At 51.8% G+C, this 22,981-nt stretch overlaps 1 protein-coding gene across 1 annotated transcript in view; it reads left to right on the top strand.

Moving 5' to 3' along the window:
- Positions 1-745: 745 nt before the first annotated feature.
- LOC132385621 (C-C chemokine receptor type 7-like) overlaps positions 746-22,981 on the top strand; it is a 57,298-nt gene continuing 35,062 nt past the window's right edge. The window contains exons 1-3 of the mRNA XM_059957795.1: positions 746-817; positions 1,130-1,533; positions 6,188-6,332. Coding sequence (XP_059813778.1) covers positions 746-817; positions 1,130-1,533; positions 6,188-6,332 — 621 coding nt within the window. The remainder of the gene's footprint in view (positions 818-1,129; positions 1,534-6,187; positions 6,333-22,981) is intronic.

The following is a 22,981-nucleotide window of genomic DNA, read 5'->3' as shown; positions in this document are numbered from 1 at the left end:
TGTGTGTGAGAGAGAGAGAGTTCCGCGTTGGGGTGTACACCGAGGGTTAGGGCTATGTGTGTGTGTGTGAGAGAGAGAGAGTTCCGCGTTGGGGTGTACCCCGAGGCTGTGACAGCCGCTGCAAGGGGTGTGTTCACAGACCCGCGGGCGGTTCACTCACCCTGAGAGCGTCTGTACTTCAGCGGCCGGCGGGACAGAGCGACGGCGGGGCCGGTAACGGGGCGAGTGTGACCGCGGGCACTGGGGGAGCGGGAGGGAGAGAGGGCGAGAGGTAGGGGATAGAGAGGAAAGAAGCTGGAGAGAGAGTGAAGGGGACGAGAGAGCGGAGTTCAGAATCAGGTGGCGAGATTTGCTCGCTCAACAGTACAATACGCTACATGATAATATAGCAGAAAAAGAAAAAGTTAGATTACTTCAAAACTCAAATAATGTATATATAATATAAACATATAATTATATATATAAACATAAATAATATATATATATATAAAAACACCGGATAACAGAGGGGGAGAAGCTGTTCCTCAGGGGAGGGGGGAATAAAGTGGGGCGAGAGGAATGGAGAGATAGAGAGGGGAGTCGTAAAGGTGGGAGGAAAGAGGGGAGAGGAGGGTGAGGGTGGGGGTAAGAAGTGTGGGGAGAGAGGGAAAGGGCGAGAAAGCCAGAGCGTTCACTGAAACAATTTTAAGAAGAAAAACAAGAGAGAAACAGTGAGTGAGCGAGAGCAGGTTGGCGGAGATCGCCGATGGGAATCGCAGAGACGCCCCAGGCGGAGACGAGCGGCGTCTGGCTCGACGAAGCTGGAAATGGCCTTAAAGTACCAAATCGGGTTTTTTTCCCCCCCCCCCTCCTCTTTTTAAATTTACCTTCACGGGGAAGGGAGTGCCTCTAAAATAACGCGAATAAGGAATTGGTTCAGGCACCAGGCGGTAGACCAGAGGCATTACCCATTGACCAAGTGGATCGGGACCAGCGGCGAGTAATTCCGGGATTTTGAGGACGGAACGGGAAGGAATAACAGGAAAACGGATGCAGACCTTTCGGGACTTCTGAGATTGATTTATGACGCCGGAGAGTGGCAGGGGTTTCTTGGCGGTTTCACACGCCGGGTGCCGTTACCCTCAAACAGCCTACAGATGCCCGAAAACGGAAAAGGAAAGTCCTGGGAACTTTCACCGTCAGCACCTGGGAAGAGGGGCGGCCAACGCGTCGGTCCCGGTTGTGCCCCTTCACTACTACCGAGAACAAGGGAGATGGCGGGGAGAGGACACGAAGCGGCGGGGAACGATGTGGCGCTTCGGATCATCTTCTGAGACCCGAACAATTCTCTCCTCGGCCTCCGGAGTCTGTCCAGCCGCTTCTCGGTAAACTTGGACGGACGAACAAGCCGGATGAACTCAGCGGGTCGGGCGGAAAGAAGCAGTCCTCGCCGCGGTCTCCGCACCCTTCCCGGAACGCGGTGGGCGGAAAGGCGGCCAAGCGTGTTGCACGGCCGTCTCAGGACTTCGGACAGCGAGCAGGAGAGGCCCTTCGGCCCGCGATGCTGTGCCGACCCTACCCTTCCCTCCCTCCCTCCCTCTCCCCTTCCATCTGGGTACGGAGTCGGAGCTGGCGCTGGGTGGGCTCCGGATCCATTCGGGGGGAGGGCGCAAGGGAGGCGGTCACACCCGAGGAAAGGGGGAAAGGGGTGGCAGGGGGCCAGTGCAGAGTACACAAGGGGCGCTGTTGACGGAGCGGGGCGGGGGAAGGGGGTGGGTGGGAAACGAAAGTGTTACCTAGCACAGGAAAGCCCCTGGTATTGAGTCTGGCTCTGTGAATCGGGGGGGGGGGGGGGGCGTAGGGGAAGAGGCGAGCTGTAGTGACGGGGGAGACAGGTGCTGTGAAATGAGAACGAGATTCCCCACCCATGGGTGCCAGGAGCAGGGACGTCTCTGATCGAGTCCACACTGGGGGGCCGCTGTTGCTTTCATGGCGGGGGTGGGGGGGGGAATTCAGATGACTGATCCTGAGGGGGGGGGGGAATTGATGCTGCCTGTGCGTGGGAAAGGGGGAGTTTGAGGTTCTTCGAGGTTTCTCGTCTGTTTGGTGGGCGTCTGCGGGGAGCGAGAATCTCGGGTTGCGCACGGTACGCGCTCTCCGAAATTGAACCGAACCGCCGAGGCTGAGCAGCCGGAGGTCGTGGCTCAACTCGGTACCGTGCCCGTGGGTAGCGAGCGAGTGACGAGGTTGAGGGAGTTGGGTGCTCAGACCTCCAGGGCAGCGACCTCAGGATCTCCACCCGCGCCACGCGTCGGGAACCAGGAAGATTACACATTTTAACAAGTGGCGAAGGAGGGAGGGCGTGGGATTTTTGGACAGAAGGGACGATTTGCACCTGCACTGGAGGGAGACTGATGTCCCAGCGGGAAAACCTATGCCCAGGGTTTGGGGTGGGGTGGGGGGGGGGAGGTAGTTTAAACATTTAAACTAGAGCGCCAGAACAGGTGACTTGGAAAGATGGTGTGCAGCCTACAGATAAAGTCAGGACGGTGGGTCTAATAGATAGATAGATAGATACTTTATTCATCCCTAAGGGGAAATTCAACATTTTTCCAGTGTCCCATACACTTATTGTAGCAAAACTAATTACATAAGTATTTAACTCAGTATAAATATGATATGCATCTAAAATCACCCTCCCAAAAAGCATTAATAAATAGCTTTTAAAAAGTTCTTAAATAGTTTACTAAAGTGCATTGAGTGGTAACTTAAGCTCAGTCCTAACCCCGGCACTTTAACATGTCTTGCCCCTGGTGGTTGGATTGTAGAGCCGAATGGCATTGGGGAGACCTGAGCTGTGTGTATTTTCAATGCATGGGGGTACCATAGGGAAGGCAGGTGAGCTGAGGTCGTGAATCAACACCTGGAATTATGATACCGTAGCCATTAGTGAGACTTGGTTGTAGGAGGGGCAGGATGGCAGCTCAGATTTCCAGGTTTCTGGTGTTTTAGGTGTGACAGAGTGGGAGGGGATGAGGGTGGTGTTACTAGTCAGGGGAAATGTCAGGGCAGACTGGAGAACACAACTAGTGAGGCATTATGGGGAGAGAGGTATGCCCACGTTAATGGGGTAATATTACAGACCACCTGACCGTCTGGGGGAATCAGAAGGGGCAAATTTGTAGAGGGAGCTCAGACCGTTGCAAGAAACGTTAAATTTATCAGCGAAATGTTGGTTACAATCGCTGGCTGGAAGCCCAGGAGAAGTTTCTTCAATACATGTGCCGGGAAAGCACTTTCTTTGTTTTTTTAACATGAGGTTGTGATAGTAAGTGATTTTTAACTTCCCACGTGTGGGCCGGGACTCACAAACTGCATGGGATCGAGTTTGCGTCCGGGGGAAGTTTCCTTCATCCCAACATTCTCCTTGATAGAATTCCCGACGGGAGAGCGTGTGACACTCGATCTGCTGTCAGGGGGATGAGACGGGGCAGGTGGCAGAAGTCTGTGCAGGGGAACACTTTGCATCCAGTGTTCACAATCTCATTAGTTTCAAAGTGAGTAAGGAAACCGATAGCTCTGGCCCACGGGTCAAGTTTCTGAAGTGGAGAAAGGCCGATCTTGATGGTACCTGGCAAATGTGGGCTGGGACGGGCTGGTTTCTGACGGGCTGGTCTGTCTAGTTGGTAAGTGGGAGGCATTCAGCAGTGAAACTTCTAGAGAGAGTACAGAGCTTGTGTGTTCCTGTCAGAATAAAAGGCCAGGATAGCAGATTTGGGGAACATTGGTTTTTGAGGCCCTGATTGAGGAAAAGCTGGTGCACAGCAGGTTTAGGCAGGCAGGAACAAGCGGGGTACTTGAGAAGTTCAAGAATTGCGAGGGGAACACTTTATAAGGAAATCAGGAGGGCGAAAAGTCAGCGTGAGGTTGCTCTGGCAGACAAGGGGAAGGAGACCCCTAACGGACTCCACAGATATGTTAAGATCAAAGGGATAGCAATGGACAAAATTGTCCTTGGAAATCAGAGCGGTGGTTTATGCCTGAAGCCGAAAGAGATGGGAGAAGATTGTAAATGGATTTTTTTTTTTTTTTGCATCTGCATTTACCCACGAGTCTGTAGAGGTGAGGTCATGGACCCTGGGCAGACCACAGAGGAGGAGGTCTTTGCTGTCTCGATGTTGATTAAGGTGAATAAATCCCCAGGGCCTGACAATGTGTTCCTTTGGACCCTGTGGGATGGAAGTGTAAAAATTGCAGGGGCCCCGAGCAGAGGTTTTTAAAATTCCGGACTCCAACAGCGAGAATGTAACGTTGAGGCTTCATCAGGCACTGGGTGAGGAGTCTTGTCGATGAGGTTTGGGCCCCTCGTCTGAGAAAGGATGTGCTAACATTGGAGCGGGCTCAAAGGAGGTTCACTCAGCATGGTTCCGGGAATGAAACTCTTCTCATATGAGGAGTGTTTGATGATTCTGGGACTGTACCCACTGAAATTCAGAAGAATGTGGGTGTGGATCTCCTCAAAACCTAGCGAACGTTGAAAGTCTGCGTAGGAGTAGATGTGGAGAGGATGTCTCTTGTGGTGTAGGGCCAGAGGGCACAGGCTCAGGGTAGAGAGGCGTCCATTTAGAACAGAGATGAGGAGGAATTTCTTCAGCCAGAACGTGGCAAGTCTGGGGATTTTGGCTGTGGAGGCTGTTATTGGGTATATTTAAGGCAGACTCTTGATTAGTCAGGGCGTGAAAGGTTGCAGGGAGAAGGTGAAGGATTTGGGGCTGAGAGGGAAATGGATCGGCCCTGATGAAATGGCGGAACGGACTCGATGGGCCGAACGGCCTGATTCTGCTCCTGGATCCTTATGGTCTCGTGGTCTAACGTCCTTAGCCATGGATGAGGGGCCAGAGAATTGGACAAGATCTAAAGTTATTCAGTTGTTCAAGGAAGGCCAGGATATCACAGTCAGCGTGCAGTCATCAGTTGTGCGGAAGTTATTGGAAGGTTTTGTGGGGGACCAGAGAAATTAGTATTTGGACAGACAGGTTAGGGATAGCCGGCATGGCTTTGTGCATGGTGGGTCATGTCTAGCCCCAACTGCTGAAGTTTTCTGAAGAAGTTGCAAGAAAGTGGATGAAGACAAGGCAGTGGATGTTGTCTAAATGGCATTTGGCACGGGAGGTTGGTCAGGAAGGTTCAGTCTCTGGACATTCCAGATGAGGTAGTAAACTGGACTCGGCATTGGCTTCTCGGGAGAAGCCAGCGTGCAGTTATAGATGGTTGCCTCTCTGAGTGGAGGCCAAAAGGTGCGGGGTCCCTTGCTGGTTGTCATCGATCTGCATGATAATGTGGTTCATCGGATCGGTGGATCTTGGGATGACACCAGGGTTGGGGGTGTAGGAAACCTAGTGAGGAAATTGGCGGATGGAGTTTAATGCCGACAAGTGCGAGCGGTGGTACTTTGGGAGTACCATCCACGGGGGAGTGTGGTAGAACACAGGGATCTGGGAATAGAGACCTGCAATTCCTTGAAAGTGGCATCACAGGAAGACAGGGTCTAAAGAAAGCCTTTGGCACATTGGCCTTCGTAAATCAATGCATTGAGTACAGAAGTTAGGATGTTAAGTTGATGATGTGGGTGAGGCCCAATTAGAGATATTGTGGGCAGTCGCCCACCTGCAGGAAAGATGTCAGGGAAAAATTACAACGATGTTGTTGGACACGAGTTATGGGGAAAAGTTGAATAGGTGAGGACTTCATTCCACACGGCGTAGAAGACAGTGAGGAGACTTGACCGGGGTTTTGAAGCAGGCTTTTTCCATTGAGGTAAAGTGAGGCCAGAGCTGGATGTCATGGGTTAAGGGTGAAAGCTGAGTGAAATGCTCAAAGGGAACATGAGGGGGGATCATTTTCCACTCATGAGGGTGGAGGGAATGTGGAACGAGCTGTTTTAATTTCAACATTTGAGAGAAATTTAGATAGGTACATGGATGGGTGGGGGGGGGTGAGGGCGGGTGCGGAGGGCTGTGGTCCCAGGTTAAATGGTTCAGCACTGACTAGATGGGCCGAGAGGTCTGTCTGTGTGTGCTGTCGTGTTTCGTGACACTATGTCTCTGTAACATCGAACAGCGCAGCACAGCAACTGGCCATTCAGCCCATTAGGTCTGTGATGGTTGTGATTCCCGATTGAACTAATCCCATTTTTTAACCCTTAAAGGTGTTGCTGGGCAGAGGGATCTCGGGATCCAGTTTCGCCGCTCCTTCTGAAGCTGGTTCAGAAGGCCGCTGGGATGCTCCCCTCTATGAGTCAAGGCACGGAGTTCAAAACTGAGGAGGACATGTTGAAGCTTTATACTACTCTGGTGAGGCCACGTCTGGGGTATTGCTCACAGTTCTGGTTGCCCCGCTATGGGAAGGACGTTTAGGTTTTGGAGAGGGTGCAGAAGAGGTTTATCACGATGCTGTCTGGTTTAGAGTGCACGTGCTATCACGAGAGGCCAAACAATCTTGGGTTGTTTTCTCCAGGGTGTCGGAGGCTGAGGGAGGTTTATAGGGTTATCAGCGGCACAGATAGAGTGGACACAGAGAATCTGTTCCCCAGGGTTCAAATGCCTGATACCAGAGGGAATGCGTAGAGGGTGGGGGGTGGGGATGTGAGGGGTAAGTTTTTTACTCGGAGTGCGGCGGAATGCTCTGCCTGGGATGGTGGGACAGGCAAATGCATTGGAGGCTTTTAAGACAGGCAGACGGATGTCAGGAAGATGGAGGGATAGGGGCTCTGTGTGGGGAGGAGAGGTTAGTGTGTGGGGAGGAGAGGTTAGTGTTTGGGGGTTTTCAGCACGGCTTTCTGGGCCGAAGGGCCTCTTCCTGTGCTGTACGTTCAATCTGTCTCAGCCTCTGCTCAGTCTGTCGTACTTCCCAGTGCCCACTTCCTGCCTGTTATCTCTCTGTCTACATGCAGTCTTCTCTCTCTCCATTGCTCTCTATGATCACAAAAAAAAATACCAGACTCATAAATCTCCTCCACTAAACACCCTGTCGCATTGATCATCTGCCCTCTGGTGTTTGACGTCTCAAACCTCTCCTTCTCTGGCAGAATCTGTGCGCGGGAATGGCGCAGAGACTGGTTTCGGGTCCAATGCCGCTTGCTGCATCTGTGCTGAAGACAATCAGACAAAGAGGCAAAATTAGGTCATTCAGCCCATCGAGTCTGTTCTGGCATTTCATCATGGCTGATTTATTATCCCTCTCAACCCCATTCTCCTGCCTTTCCCTCTGTAACCTTCCATGGCCTGACAAATCAAGAAACCATCAAACTCCATCCTAAATGCATCCAGTGACCTGCACAACCTCCACGGCAACAAATTCTACAGATTCATCAACCCCTGGCGAAAGAAATTCCTCCTCATCTCTGTTCTTAATGGACATCCCTCTTTTCTGAGCCTGTGCCCTCTGATTCCAGACTCCCACAACACAGGAAACATCCTCTCAACATCCACTCTATCTGTGTCCTCTGGTCCTAGACTCCCCCACTATAGGAAACACCCTCTCCACATCCACTCTATCTGTGTCCTCCGGTCCTAGACTCCCCAACTATAGGAAACATCCTCTTCACATCCACTCTATCTGTGTCTTCTGGTCCCAAACTCCCCCACTATGAGAAACATCCACTCCATATCCAATCTATCTGTGCCCTCTGGCCCTAGAAGCCACCACTATAGGAAACATCCTCTCCACACCAACTTTATCTGTGTCCTCTGGTCCAAGACTCCCCCACGATAGGAAACATCCTCTACACATCCACTCTATCTGTGTCCTCTGGTCCCACATTCCCCACTATGGGAAACATCCTCTCCACATCAACATTATCTGTGTCCTCTGGTCCTAGACTCCCCCACCACAGGAAAACTAATCTCCACATCTGCTCTATCTGTGTCCTCTGATCGTAGACTCCCCCACTATAGGAAACATCCTCGCTACATCCACTCTATCTGTGTCCTCTGGTCCGAGACTTCCTCACCACAAGAAATATCCTCTCCACATCCACTCTATCTGCGTCCTCTGGTCCGAGACGCCTCCACCACAGGAAACATTCCCTCCACATCCGCTCTATCTGTGTCCTCTGGTCCTAGATCCCCCACCACAGGCAAACCCCTCTCCGTATCCACTATATCTGTGTTCTGTGGTCCTAGACACCCCCAGCACAAGAAACATCCTCTTCACATTCACTGTATCTGTATCCTCTGGTCCAAGATTCCCCCACAACAGGAAACACCTCTCCACATCAACTCTATCTGTGTCCTCTGGTCCTAGACTCCCCCACTATAGGAAACATCCTCTCCACATCCACTCTATCTGTGTCCTCTGGCCCTAGACTCCCCCACTATAGGAAACATCCTCTCCACATCCACTCTATCTGTGTCCTATGGTCCTAGAATCCCCACTATAGGAAACATCCTCTCCACATCCACTCTATGTCCTCTGGTCCTAGACTCCCCCACCACAAGAAGCATCCTCTCCACATCCACTCTATCTGTCTACTCTGATCCTAGACTCCACCACCACAGGAAACATCATCCACATCCACTCTATCTGTGTCCGCTCATGCTGGACTCCCCCACTATAGGAAATATCCTCTGCACATCCACTCTATCTGTGAGTTCTGGTCCTAGCTCCCCCACTATAGGAAACATCCTCTCCGCATCCACTCTATCACTGTCCTCTGGTTGAAGACTCCCCCACCACAGGAAACATCCTCTCCACAGCCAGTTTACCTTCGTCTTCTGGTCCAAGACTCCTCCACCACAAGAAACATCCTCTCCACATCCACTCTATCTGTGCCCTGTGGTCCTGGACTCCCCCACCACAGGAAACATCCTCTCCACATCCACTCTATCTGTGTCCTCTGGTCCTAGACTCCCCCACTATAGGAAAAATCCTCTCCACATCCACTCTACCTATGTCCTCTGGTCCTAGACACTCCCACCACAGGAAACATCCTCTCCAAATCTGCTCTATCTATGTCTTCTGGTCCTAGACACCCCCACCACAGGAAACAACCACTCCACGTCCGCTCTATCGGTGCCCTTTGGTTCTAGCCTGCCCCACTATAGGAAACATCCTCTCCATATCCACTCTTTCTGTGTCCTGTGGCCCTAGACTCCCCACTATAGGAAACATCCTCTCCATATCCACTCTTCCTGTGTACTCTGGTCCAAGACTTCCTCACCACAAGAAACATCCTGTCCACATCCACTCTATCTGTGTCCTCCGGTCCTAGACTCCCCCACTGTAGGAAACATCCTCTCCACATCCACTCTATCTGTGTCCTCTGGTCCTAGACTCCCCCACTGTAGGAAACATCCTCTCCACATCTACTCTATCTGTGTCCTCTGGTCCTAGACTCCCCCACTATAGGAAACATCCTCTCCATATCCACTCTATCAGCGTCCTCTGGTCTGAGACTCCCCCACCACAGGAAACATGCTCTCCACATCCACTCTATCTGTGTCCTCCGGTCCGAGACTCCCCCACTATAGGAAACATCCTCTCCACATCCACTCTATCACTGTCCTCTGGTCCTAGACTCCCCCACTATAGGAAACATCCTCTCCACATCCACTCTATCTGTGTCCTCTAGTCCGAGACTTCCTCACCACAAGAAACATCCTGTCCACATCCACTCTATCTGTGTCCTCTGGTCCTAGACATCACCACCACAAGAAATATCCTCTCCACATCTACTCTATCTGCGTCCTCTGGTCCGAGACGCCTCCACCACAGGAAACATTCCCTCCACATCCGCTCTATCAGTGTCCTCTGGTCCTAGACACCCCGACTATAGGAAACATCCTCTCCACATCCACTCTATCTGTGTCCTCTAGTCCGAGACTTCCTCACCACAAGAAACATCCTGTCCACATCCACTCTATCTGTGTCCTCTGGTCCTAGACATCACCACCACAAGAAATATCCTCTCCACATCTACTCTATCTGCGTCCTCTGGTCCGAGACGCCTCCACCACAGGAAACATTCCCTCCACATCCGCTCTATCAGTGTCCTCTGGTCCTAGACACCCCGACTATAGGAAACATTCTCTCCAAATCCACTCTATCTGTGTCCTCTGGTCCGAGACTCCCCCACTATAGGAAACATCCTCCCCTCATCAACTTTATCTGTGTCCTCTGGTCTAGACTCCCCCAGCAGAGGAAGTATCCTCTCCACATCCACTCTACCTGTGTCCTGTGTTCCGGGACTCCCCCACCCCAAGAAACATCCTCTCCACATCCATTGACATTGTGTCCTCTGGTCCTAGACTCCCCCACCACAAGAAACATCCTCTCCATATCCACTCTATCAGCGTCCTCCGGTCTGAGACTCCCCCACCACAGGAAACATCCTCTCCACATCCACTCTATCTGTGTCCTCTGGTCCTAGACTCCCCCACTATAGGAAACATCCTCTCCACATCCACTCTATCTGTGTCCTCTGGTCCTAGACATCCCCACCACAAGAAATATCCTCTCCACATCCACTCTATCTGCGACCTCTGGTCCTAGACATCCCCACCACAAGAAATATCCTCTCCATATCCACTCTATCTGCGTCCTCTGGTCCGAGACGCCTCCACCACAGGAAACATTCCCTCCACATCCACTCTATCTGTGTCCTCTGGTCCTAGACACCCCGACTATAGGAAACATTCTCTCCACATCCGCTCTATCTGTGTCCTCTGGTCCTAGACTCCCCCACTGTAGGAAACATCCTCTCCACATCTACTCTATCTGTGTCCTCTGGTCCTAGACTCCCCCACTATAGGAAACATCCTCTCCATATCCACTCTATCAGCGTCCTCTGGTCTCAGACTCCCCCACCACAGGAAACATCCTCTCCACATCCACTCTATCAGTGTCCTCCGGTCCGAGACTCCCCCACTATAGGAAATATCCTCTCCACATCCACTCTATCTGTGTCCTCTGGTCCTACACTCCCCCACTATAGGAAACATCCTCTCCACATCCACTCTATCTGTGTCCTCTGGCCCTAGACTCCCCCACTATAGGAAACATCCACTCCACATCCACTCTATCTGTGTCCTATGGTCCTAGAATCCCCCACTATAGGAAACATCCTCTCCACATCCACTCTATGTCCTCTGGTCCTAGACTCCCCCACCACAAGAAGCATCCTCTCCACATCCACTCTATCTGTCTACTCTGATCCTAGACTCCACCACCACAGGAAACATCATCCACATCCACTCTATCTGTGTCCTCTGGTGCTGGACTCCCCCACTATAGGAAATATCCTCTGCACATCCACTCTATCTGTGTCCTCTGGTCCTAGACTCCCCCACTATAGGAAACATCCTCTCCACATCCACTCTATCTGTGTCCTCTGGTCCCAGACTCCCCCAGTATAGGAAACATCCTCTCCGCATCCACTCTATCTGTGTCCTCTGGTCCTAGACTCCCCCACTATAGGAAACATCTTCTCCACTTCCACTCTATCTGTGTCCTCTGGTCCTAGACTCCCCCACTATAGGAAACATCTTCTCCACTTCCACTCTATCTGTGTCCTCTGGTCCTAGACTCACCGACTATAGGAAACATCCTCTCCACATCCACTCTATCTGTGTCCTCTGGTCCTAGACTCCCCCACTATAGGAAATATCCTCTCCACATCCACTCTATCTGTGTCCTCTGGTCCTACACTCCCCCACTATAGGAAACATCCTCTGCACATCCACTCTATCTGTGAGCTCTGGTCCTAGCTCCCCCACTATAGGAAACATCCTCTCCGCATCCACTCTATCACTGTCCTCCGGTTCAAGACTCCCCCACCACAAGAAACATCCTCTCCACATCCACTCTATCTGTGCCCTGTGGTCCTGGACTCCCCCACCACAGGAAAAATCCTCTCCACATCCACTCTACCTGCGTCCTGTGGTCCTAGACTCCCCCACTATTGGATACATCCTCTCCACATCCACTCTACCTATGTCCTCTGGTCCTAGACTCCCCCACTATAGGAAACATCCTCTCCACATCCACTCTATCTGTGTCCTCTAGTCCGAGACTTCCTCACCACAAGAAACATCCTGTCCACATCCACTCTATCTGTGTCCTCTGGTCCTAGACATCACCACCACAAGAAATATCCTCTCCACATCCACTCTATCTGCGTCCTCTGGTCCGAGACGCCTCCACCACAGGAAACATTCCCTCCACATCCGCTCTATCAGTGTCCTCTGGTCCTAGACACCCCGACTATAGGAAACATTCTCTCCAAATCCACTCTATCTGTGTCCTCTGGTCCTAGACTCCCTCACCACAGGAAACATCCTCTCCACATCCACTCTATCTGTGTCCTCTGGTCCGAGACTCCCCCACTATAGGAAACATCCTCCCCTCATCAACTTTATCTGTGTCCTCTGGTCTAGACTCCCCCAGCAGAGGAAGTATCCTCTCCACATCCACTCTATCTGTGTCCTCTGGTCCTAGACTCCCCCACTATAGGAAACATCCTCGCTACATCCACTCTATCTGTGTCCTCTGGTCCTAGACTCCCCCACTATAGGAAACATCCTCTCCACATCCACTCTATCTGTGTCCTCTGGTCCTAGACTCCCCCACTATAGGAAACATCCTCTCCACATCCACTCTATCTGTGTCCTCTGGTCCTAGACATCCCCACCACAAGAAATATCCTCTCCACATCCACTCTATCTGCGACCTCTGGTCCTAGACATCCCCACCACAAGAAATATCCTCTCCATATCCACTCTATCTGCGTCCTCTGGTCCGAGACGCCTCCACCACAGGAAACATTCCCTCCACATCCACTCTATCTGTGTCCTCTGGTCCTAGACACCCCGACTATAGGAAACATTCTCTCCACATCCGCTCTATCTGTGTCCTCTGGTCCTAGACTCCCCCACTGTAGGAAACATCCTCTCCACATCTACTCTATCTGTGTCCTCTGGTCCTAGACTCCCCCACTATAGGAAACATCCTCTCCATATCCACTCTATCAGCGTCCTCTGGTCTGAGACTCCCCCACCACAGGAAACATCCTCTCCACATCCACTCTATCAGTGTCCTCCGGTCCGAGACTCCCCCACTATAGGAAATATCCTCTCCACATCCACTCTATCTGTGTCCTCTGGTCCTACACTCCCCCACTATAGGAAACATCCTCACCACATCCACTCTATCTGTGTCCTCTGGCCCTAGACTCCCCCACTATAGGAAACATCCTCTCCACATCCACTCTATCTGTGTCCTATGGTCCTAGAATCCCCCACTATAGGAAACATCCTCTCCACATCCACTCTATGTCCTCTGATCCTAGACTCCACCACCACAGGAAACATCATCCACATCCACTCTATCTGTGTCCTCTCGTGCTGGACTCCCCCACTATAGGAAATATCCTCTGCACATCCACTCTATCTGTGAGCTCTGGTCCTAGCTCCCCCACTATAGAAAACATCCTCTGCACATCCACTCTATCTGTGAGCTCTGGTCCTAGCTCCCCCACTATAGGAAACATCCTCTCCGCATCCACTCTATCACTGTCCTCCGGTTCAAGACTCCCCCACCACAAGAAACATCCTCTCCACATCCACTCTATCTGTGCCCTGTTTTTCCTGGACTCCCCCACCACAGGAAAAATCCTCTCCACATCCACTCTACCTGCGTCCTGTGGTCCTAGACTCCCCCACTATTGGAAACATCCTCTCCACATCCACTCTACCTATGTCCTCTGGTCCTAGACTCCCCCACTATAGGAAACATCCTCTCCACATCCACTCTATCTGTGTCCTCTAGTCCGAGACTTCCTCACCACAAGAAACATCCTGTCCACATCCACTCTATCTGTGTCCTCCGGTCCTAGACTCCCCCACTGTAGGAAACATCCTCTCCACATCCACTCTATCTGTGTCCTCTGGTCCTAGACTCCCCCACTGTAGGAAACATCCTCTCCACATCTACTCTATCTGTGTCCTCTGGTCCTAGACTCCCCCACTATAGGAAACATCCTCTCCATATCCACTCTATCAGCGTCCTCTGGTCTGAGACTCCCCCACCACAGGAAACATGCTCTCCACATCCACTCTATCTGTGTCCTCCGGTCCGAGACTCCCCCACTATAGGAAACATCCTCTCCACATCCACTCTATCACTGTCCTCTGGTCCTAGACTCCCCCACTATAGGAAACATCCTCTCCACATCCACTCTATCTGTGTCCTCTCGTCCGAGACTTCCTCACCACAAGAAACATCCTGTCCACATCCACTCTATCTGTGTCCTCTGGTCCTAGACATCACCACCACAAGAAATATCCTCTCCACATCCACTCTATCTGCGTCCTCTGGTCCGAGACGCCTCCACCACAGGAAACATTCCCTCCACATCCGCTCTATCAGTGTCCTCTGGTCCTAGACACCCCGACTATAGGAAACATTCTCTCCAAATCCACTCTATCTGTGTCCTCTGGTCCTAGACTCCCTCACCACAGGAAACATCCTCTCCACATCCACTCTATCTGTGTCCTCTGGTCCGAGACTCCCCCACTATAGGAAACATCCTCCCCTCATCAACTTTATCTGTGTCCTCTGGTCTAGACTCCCCCAGCAGAGGAAGTATCCTCTCCACATCCACTCTACCTGTGTCCTGTGTTCCGGGACTCCCCCACCCCAAGAAACATCCTCTCCACATCCATTGACATTGTGTCCTCTGGTCCTAGACTCCCCCACCACAAGAAACATCCTCTCCATATCCACTCTATCAGCGTCCTCCGGTCTGAGACTCCCCCACCACAGGAAACATCCTCTCCACATCCACTCTATCTGTGTCCTCCGGTCCTAGACTCCCCCACTATAGGAAACATCCTCGCTACATCCACTCTATCTGTGTCCTCTGGTCCTAGACTCCCCCACTATAGGAAACATCCTCTCCACATCCACTCTATCTGTGTCCTCTGGTCCTAGACTCCCCCACTATAGGAAACATCCTCTCCACATCCACTCTATCTGTGTCCTCTGGTCCTAGACATCCCCACCACAAGAAATATCCTCTCCACATCCACTCTATCTGCGACCTCTGGTCCTAGACATCCCCACCACAAGAAATATCCTCTCCATATCCACTCTATCTGCGTCCTCTGGTCCGAGACGCCTCCACCACAGGAAACATTCCCTCCACATCCACTCTATCTGTGTCCTCTGGTCCTAGACACCCCGACTATAGGAAACATTCTCTCCACATCCGCTCTATCTGTGTCCTCTGGTCCTAGACTCCCCCCACTGTAGGAAACATCCTCTCCACATCTACTCTATCTGTGTCCTCTGGTCCTAGACTCCCCCACTATAGGAAACATCCTCTCCATATCCACTCTATCAGCGTCCTCTGGTCTGAGACTCCCCCACCACAGGAAACATCCTCTCCACATCCACTCTATCAGTGTCCTCCGGTCCGAGACTCCCCCACTATAGGAAATATCCTCTCCACATCCACTCTATCTGTGTCCTCTGGTCCTACACTCCCCCACTATAGGAAACATCCTCTCCACATCCACTCTATCTGTGTCCTCTGGCCCTAGACTCCCCCACTATAGGAAACATCCACTCCACATCCACTCTATCTGTGTCCTATGGTCCTAGATTCCCCCACTATAGGAAACATCCTCTCCACATCCACTCTATGTCCTCTGGTCCTAGACTCCCCCACCACAAGAAGCATCCTCTCCACATCCACTCTATCTGTCTACTCTGATCCTAGACTCCACCACCACAGGAAACATCATCCACATCCACTCTATCTGTGTCCGCTCGTGCTGGACTCCCCCACTATAGGAAATATCCTCTCCACATCCACTCTATCTGTGAGCTCTGGTCCTAGCTCCCCCACTATAGAAAACATCCTCTGCACATCCACTCTATCTGTGAGCTCTGGTCCTAGCTCCCCCACTATAGGAAACATCCTCTCCGCATCCACTCTATCACTGTCCTCCGGTTCAAGACTCCCCCACCACAAGAAACATCCTCTCCACATCCACTCTATCTGTGCCCTGTGGTCCTGGACTCCCCCACCACAGGAAAAATCCTCTCCACATCCACTCTACCTGCGTCCTGTGGTCCTAGACTCCCCCACTATTGGAAACATCCTCTCCACATCCACTCTACCTATGTCCTCTGGTCCTAGACACTCCCACCACAGGAAACATCCTCTCCAAATCCGCTCTATCTATGTCTTCTGGTCCTAGACACCCCCACCACAGGAAACAACCACTCCACGTCCGCTCTATCGGTGCCCTTTGGTTCTAGCCTGCCCAACTATAGGAAACATCCTCTCCATATCCACTCTTTCTGTGTCCTGTGGCCCTGGAGTCCCCACTATAGGAAACATCCTCTCCATATCCACTCTTTCTGTGTCCTCTGGTCCAAGACTTCCTCACCACAAGAAACATCCTGTCCACATCCACTCTATCTGTGTCCTCTGGTCCTAGACATCCCCACCACAAGAAACATCCTCTCCACATCCACTCTATCTGTGTCCTCTGGTCCTAGACTCTGCCACTGTTGGAAACATCCTCTCCAAATCCACTCTATCTGTGTCCTCTGGTCCTAGACTCCCCCACTATAGGAAACATCCTCTCCATATCCACTCTATCAGTGTCCTCTGGTCTGAGACTCCCCCACCACAGGAAACATCCTCTCCACATCCGCTCTATCTGTGTCCTCTGGTCCTAGACTCCCCCACTGTAGGAAACATCCTCTCCACATCTACTCTATCTGTGTCCTCTGGTCCTAGACTCCCCCACTATAGGAAACATCCTCTCCATATCCACTCTATCAGAGTCCTCTGGTCTGAGACTCCCCCACCACAGGAAACATCCTCTCCACATCCACTCTATCTGTGTCCTCCGGTCCAAGACTCCCCCACTATAGGAAACATCCTCTCCACATCCACTCTATCTGTGTCCTCTGGTCCTAGACTCCCCCACTATAGGAAACATCCTCGCTACATCCACTCTATCTGTGTCCTCTGGTCCTAGACTCCCCCACTATAGGAAACATCCTCTCCACATCCACTCTATCTGTGTCCTCTGGTCCTAGACTCCCCCACTATAGGAAACATCCTCTCCACATCCACTCTATCTGTGTCCTCTGGTCCTAGACTCCCCCAGCAGAGGAAATATCCTCTCCACATCCACTCTACCTGTGTCCTGTGTTCCGGGACTCCCCCACTATAGGAAACATCCTCTCCACATCCACTCTATCTGTGTCCTCTGGTCCTAGACTCCCCCACTATAGGAAACATCCTCGCTACATCCACTCTATCTGTGTCCTCTGGTCCTAGACTCCCCCACCACAGGAAACATCCTCTCCACATCCACTCTATCTGTGTCCTCCGGTCCGAGACTCCCCCACTATAGGAAACATCCTCTCCACATCCACTCTATCTGTGTCCTCTGGTCCTAGACTCCCCCACTATAGGAAACATCCTCTCCATATCCACTCTATCAGAGTCCTCTGGTCTGAGACTCCCCCACCACAGGAAACATCCTCTCCACATCCACTCTATCTGTGTCCTCCGGTCCGAGACTCCCCCACTGTAGGAAACATCCTCTCCACATCTACTCTATCTGTGTCCTCTGGTCCTAGACTCCCCCACTATAGGAAACATCCTCTCCACATCCACTCTATCTGTGTCCTCTGGTCCGAGACTTCCTCACCACAAGAAACATCCTGTCCACATCCACTCTATCTGTGTCCTCTGGTCCTAGACATTCCCACCACAAGAAATATCCTCTCCACATCCACTCTATCTGCGTCCTCTGGTCCGAGACGCCTCCACCACAGGAAACATTCCCTCCACATCCGCTCTATCTGTGTCCTCTGGTCCTAGACACCCCGACTATAGGAAACATTCTCTCCAAATCCACTCTATCTGTGTCCTCCGGTCCGAGACTCCCCCACTATAGGAAACATCCTCTCCACATCCACTCTATCACTGTCCTCTGGTCCTAGACTCCCCCACTATAGGAAACATCCTCTCCACATCCACTCTATCTGTGTCCTCTAGTCCGAGACTTCCTCACCACAAGAAACATCCTGTCCACATCCACTCTATCTGTGTCCTCTGGTCCTAGACATCACCACCACAAGAAATATCCTCTCCACATCCACTCTATCTGCGTCCTCTGGTCCGAGACGCCTCCACCACAGGAAACATTCCCTCCACATCCGCTCTATCAGTGTCCTCTGGTCCTAGACACCCCGACTATAGGAAACATTCTCTCCAAATCCACTCTATCTGTGTCCTCTGGTCCTAGACTCCCTCACCACAGGAAACATCCTCTCCACATCCACTCTATCTGTGTCCTCTGGTCCGAGACTCCCCCACTATAGGAAACATCCTCCCCTCATCAACTTTATCTGTGTCCTCTGGTCTAGACTCCCCCAGCAGAGGAAGTATCCTCTCCACATCCACTCTACCTGTGTCCTGTGTTCCGGGACTCCCCCACCCCAAGAAACATCCTCTCCACATCCATTGACATTGTGTCCTCTGGTCCTAGACTCCCCCACCACAAGAAACATCCTCTCCATATCCACTCTATCAGCGTCCTCCGGTCTGAGACTCCCCCACCACAGGAAACATCCTCTCCACATCCACTCTATCTGTGTCCTCCGGTCCTAGACTCCCCCACTATAGGAAACATCCTCGCTACATCCACTCTATCTGTGTCCTCTGGTCCTAGACTCCCCCACTATAGGAAACATCCTCTCCACATCCACTCTATCTGTGTCCTCTGGTCCTAGACTCCCCCACTATAGGAAACATCCTCTCCACATCCACTCTATCTGTGTCCTCTGGTCCTAGACATCCCCACCACAAGAAATATCCTCTCCACATCCACTCTATCTGCGACCTCTGGTCCTAGACATCCCCACCACAAGAAATATCCTCTCCATATCCACTCTATCTGCGTCCTCTGGTCCGAGACGCCTCCACCACAGGAAACATTCCCTCCACATCCACTCTATCTGTGTCCTCTGGTCCTAGACACCCCGACTATAGGAAACATTCTCTCCACATCCGCTCTATCTGTGTCCTCTGGTCCTAGACTCCCCCCACTATAGGAAACATCCTCTCCATATCCACTCTATCAGCGTCCTCTGGTCTGAGACTCCCCCACCACAGGAAACATCCTCTCCACATCCACTCTATCAGTGTCCTCCGGTCCGAGACTCCCCCACTATAGGAAATATCCTCTCCACATCCACTCTATCTGTGTCCTCTGGTCCTACACTCCCCCACTATAGGAAACATCCTCTCCACATCCACTCTATCTGTGTCCTCTGGCCCTAGACTCCCCCACTATAGGAAACATCCACTCCACATCCACTCTATCTGTGTCCTATGGTCCTAGAATCCCCCACTATAGGAAACATCCTCTCCACATCCACTCTATGTCCTCTGGTCCTAGACTCCCCCACCACAAGAAGCATCCTCTCCACATCCACTCTATCTGTCTACTCTGATCCTAGACTCCACCACCACAGGAAACATCATCCACATCCACTCTATCTGTGTCCGCTCGTGCTGGACTCCCCCACTATAGGAAATATCCTCTCCACATCCACTCTATCTGTGAGCTCTGGTCCTAGCTCCCCCACTATAGGAAACATCCTCTCCGCATCCACTCTATCACTGTCCTCCGGTTCAAGACTCCCCCACCACAAGAAACATCCTCTCCACATCCACTCTATCTGTGCCCTGTGGTCCTGGACTCCCCCACCACAGGAAAAATCCTCTCCACATCCACTCTACCTGCGTCCTGTGGTCCTAGACTCCCCCACTATTGGAAACATCCTCTCCACATCCACTCTACCTATGTCCTCTGGTCCTAGACACTCCCACCACAGGAAACATCCTCTCCAAATCCGCTCTATCTATGTCTTCTGGTCCTAGACACCCCCACCACAGGAAACAACCACTCCACGTCCGCTCTATCGGTGCCCTTTGGTTCTAGCCTGCCCAACTATAGGAAACATCCTCTCCATATCCACTCTTTCTGTGTCCTGTGGCCCTAGAGTCCCCACTATAGGAAACATCCTCTCCATATCCACTCTTTCTGTGTCCTCTGGTCCAAGACTTCCTCACCACAAGAAACATCCTGTCCACATCCACTCTATCTGTGTCCTCTGGTCCTAGACATCCCCACCACAAGAAACATCCTCTCCACATCCACTCTATCTGTGTCCTCTGGTCCTAGACTCCCCCACTATAGGAAACATCCTCTCCATATCCACTCTATCAGTGTCCTCTGGTCTGAGACTCCCCCACCACAGGAAACATCCTCTCCACATCCGCTCTATCTGTGTCCTCTGGTCCTAGACTCCCCCACTGTAGGAAACATCCTCTCCACATCTACTCTATCTGTGTCCTCTGGTCCTAGACTCCCCCACTATAGGAAACATCCTCTCCATATCCACTCTATCAGAGTCCTCTGGTCTGAGACTCCCCCACCACAGGAAACATCCTCTCCACATCCACTCTATCTGTGTCCTCCGGTCCGAGACTCCCCCACTATAGGAAACATCCTCTCCACATCCACTCTATCTGTGTCCTCTGGTCCTAGACTCCCCCACTATAGGAAACATCCTCGCTACATCCACTCTATCTGTGTCCTCTGGTCCTAGACTCCCCCACTATAGGAAACATCCTCTCCACATCCACTCTATCTGTGTCCTCTGGTCCTAGACTCCCCCACTATAGGAAACATCCTCTCCACATCCACTCTATCTGTGTCCTCTGGTCCTAGACTCCCCCAGCAGAGGAAATATCCTCTCCACATCCACTCTACCTGTGTCCTGTGTTCCGGGACTCCCCCACTATAGGAAACATCCTCTCCACATCCACTCTATCTGTGTCCTCTGGTCCTAGACTCCCCCACTATAGGAAACATCCTCGCTACATCCACTCTATCTGTGTCCTCTGGTCCTAGACTCCCCCACCACAGGAAACATCCTCTCCACATCCACTCTATCTGTGTCCTCCGGTCCGAGACTCCCCCACTATAGGAAACATCCTCTCCACATCCACTCTATCTGTGTCCTCTGGTCCTAGACTCCCCCACTATAGGAAACATCCTCTCCATATCCACTCTATCAGAGTCCTCTGGTCTGAGACTCCCCCACCACAGGAAACATCCTCTCCACATCCACTCTATCTGTGTCCTCCGGTCCGAGACTCCCCCACTGTAGGAAACATCCTCTCCACATCTACTCTATCTGTGTCCTCTGGTCCTAGACTCCCCCACTATAGGAAACATCCTCTCCACATCCACTCTATCTGTGTCCTCTGGTCCGAGACTTCCTCACCACAAGAAACATCCTGTCCACATCCACTCTATCTGTGTCCTCTGGTCCTAGACATTCCCACCACAAGAAATATCCTCTCCACATCCACTCTATCTGCGTCCTCTGGTCCGAGACGCCTCCACCACAGGAAACATTCCCTCCACATCCGCTCTATCTGTGTCCTCTGGTCCTAGACACCCCGACTATAGGAAACATTCTCTCCAAATCCACTCTATCTGTGTCCTCTGGTCCTAGACTCCCTCACCACAGGAAACATCCTCTCCACATCCACTCTATCTGTGTCCTCTGGTCCGAGACTCCCCCACTATAGGAAACATCCTCCCCTCATCAACTCTATCTGTGTCCTCTGGTCTAGACTCCCCCAGCAGAGGAAATATCCTCTCCACATCCACTCTACCTGTGTCCTGTGTTCCGGGACTCCCCCACCCCAAGAAACATCCTCTCCACATCCATTGACATTCTGTCCTCTGGTCCTAGACTCCCCCACCACAAGAAACATCCTCTCCACATCCACTCTATCTGTGTCCTCTGGTCCTAGACTCCCCCACTGTAGGAAACATCCTCTCCACATCCAGTCTACCTCTGTCCTCTGGTCCTAGACACCCCCACCATAGGAAACATCCTCACCATACCCACTATATCTGTGTCCTCTGGTCCTAAAGTCCCCCACAACAGGAAACATCCTCTCCACATCCACTCTATCTGTGTCCTCTGGGCCGAGACTCCCCCACTATAGGAAACATCCTCCCCTCATCAACTCTATCTGTGTCCTCTGGTCCTAGACTCCCCCAGCAGAGGAAACATCCTCTCCACATCCACTCTATCTGTGTCCTCTGGTCCTAGACTCCCCCACTACAGGAAACATCCTCTCCACATCCACTCTATCTGTGTCCTCTGGTCCTAGACTCCCCCACTATAGGAAACATCCTCTCCATATCCACTCTATCAGTGTCCTCTGGTCTGAGACTCCCCCACCACAGGAAACATCCTCTCCACATCCACTCTATCTGTGTCCTCCGGTCCTAGACTCCCCCACTATAGGAAACATCCTCTCCACATCCACTCTATCTGTGTCCTCTGGTCCTAGACTCCCCCTCTATAGGAAACATCCTCGCTACATCCACTCTATCTGTGTCCTCTGGTCCGAGACTTCCTCACCACAAGAAACATCCTGTCCACATCCACTCTATCTGTGTCCTCTGGTCCTTGACATCCCCACTATAGGAAACATCCTCTCCATATCCACTCTATCAGTGTCCTCTGGTCTGAGACTCCCCCACCACAGGAAACATCCTCTCCACATCCACTCTATCTGTGTCCTCCGGTCCTAGACTCCCCCACAACAGGAAACATCCTCTCCACGTCCACTGTATTTGTGCCCTCTGGTCTTAGACTCCCCCACTACAGGAAACATCCTCTCCACATCCACTCTATCTGTGTCCTCTGGTCCTAGACTCTCCCACTATAGGAAACATCCTCTCCACATCCACTCTATCTATGTCCTCTGCTCCAAGACTCCCCCACCACAGGAAACATCCTCTCCACATCCACTCTATCTGTGTCCTCTGGTCCGAGACTCCCCCACTATAGGAAACATCCTCCCCTCATCCACTCT

Source organism: Hypanus sabinus, assembly GCF_030144855.1.
Source record: "Hypanus sabinus isolate sHypSab1 chromosome X1 unlocalized genomic scaffold, sHypSab1.hap1 SUPER_X1_unloc_2, whole genome shotgun sequence".
NCBI lineage: Eukaryota > Metazoa > Chordata > Chondrichthyes > Myliobatiformes > Dasyatidae > Hypanus > Hypanus sabinus.
The sequence above is the reverse complement of the archived record's forward strand: the minus strand, read 5'-3'. Positions and strand labels throughout refer to the sequence as shown.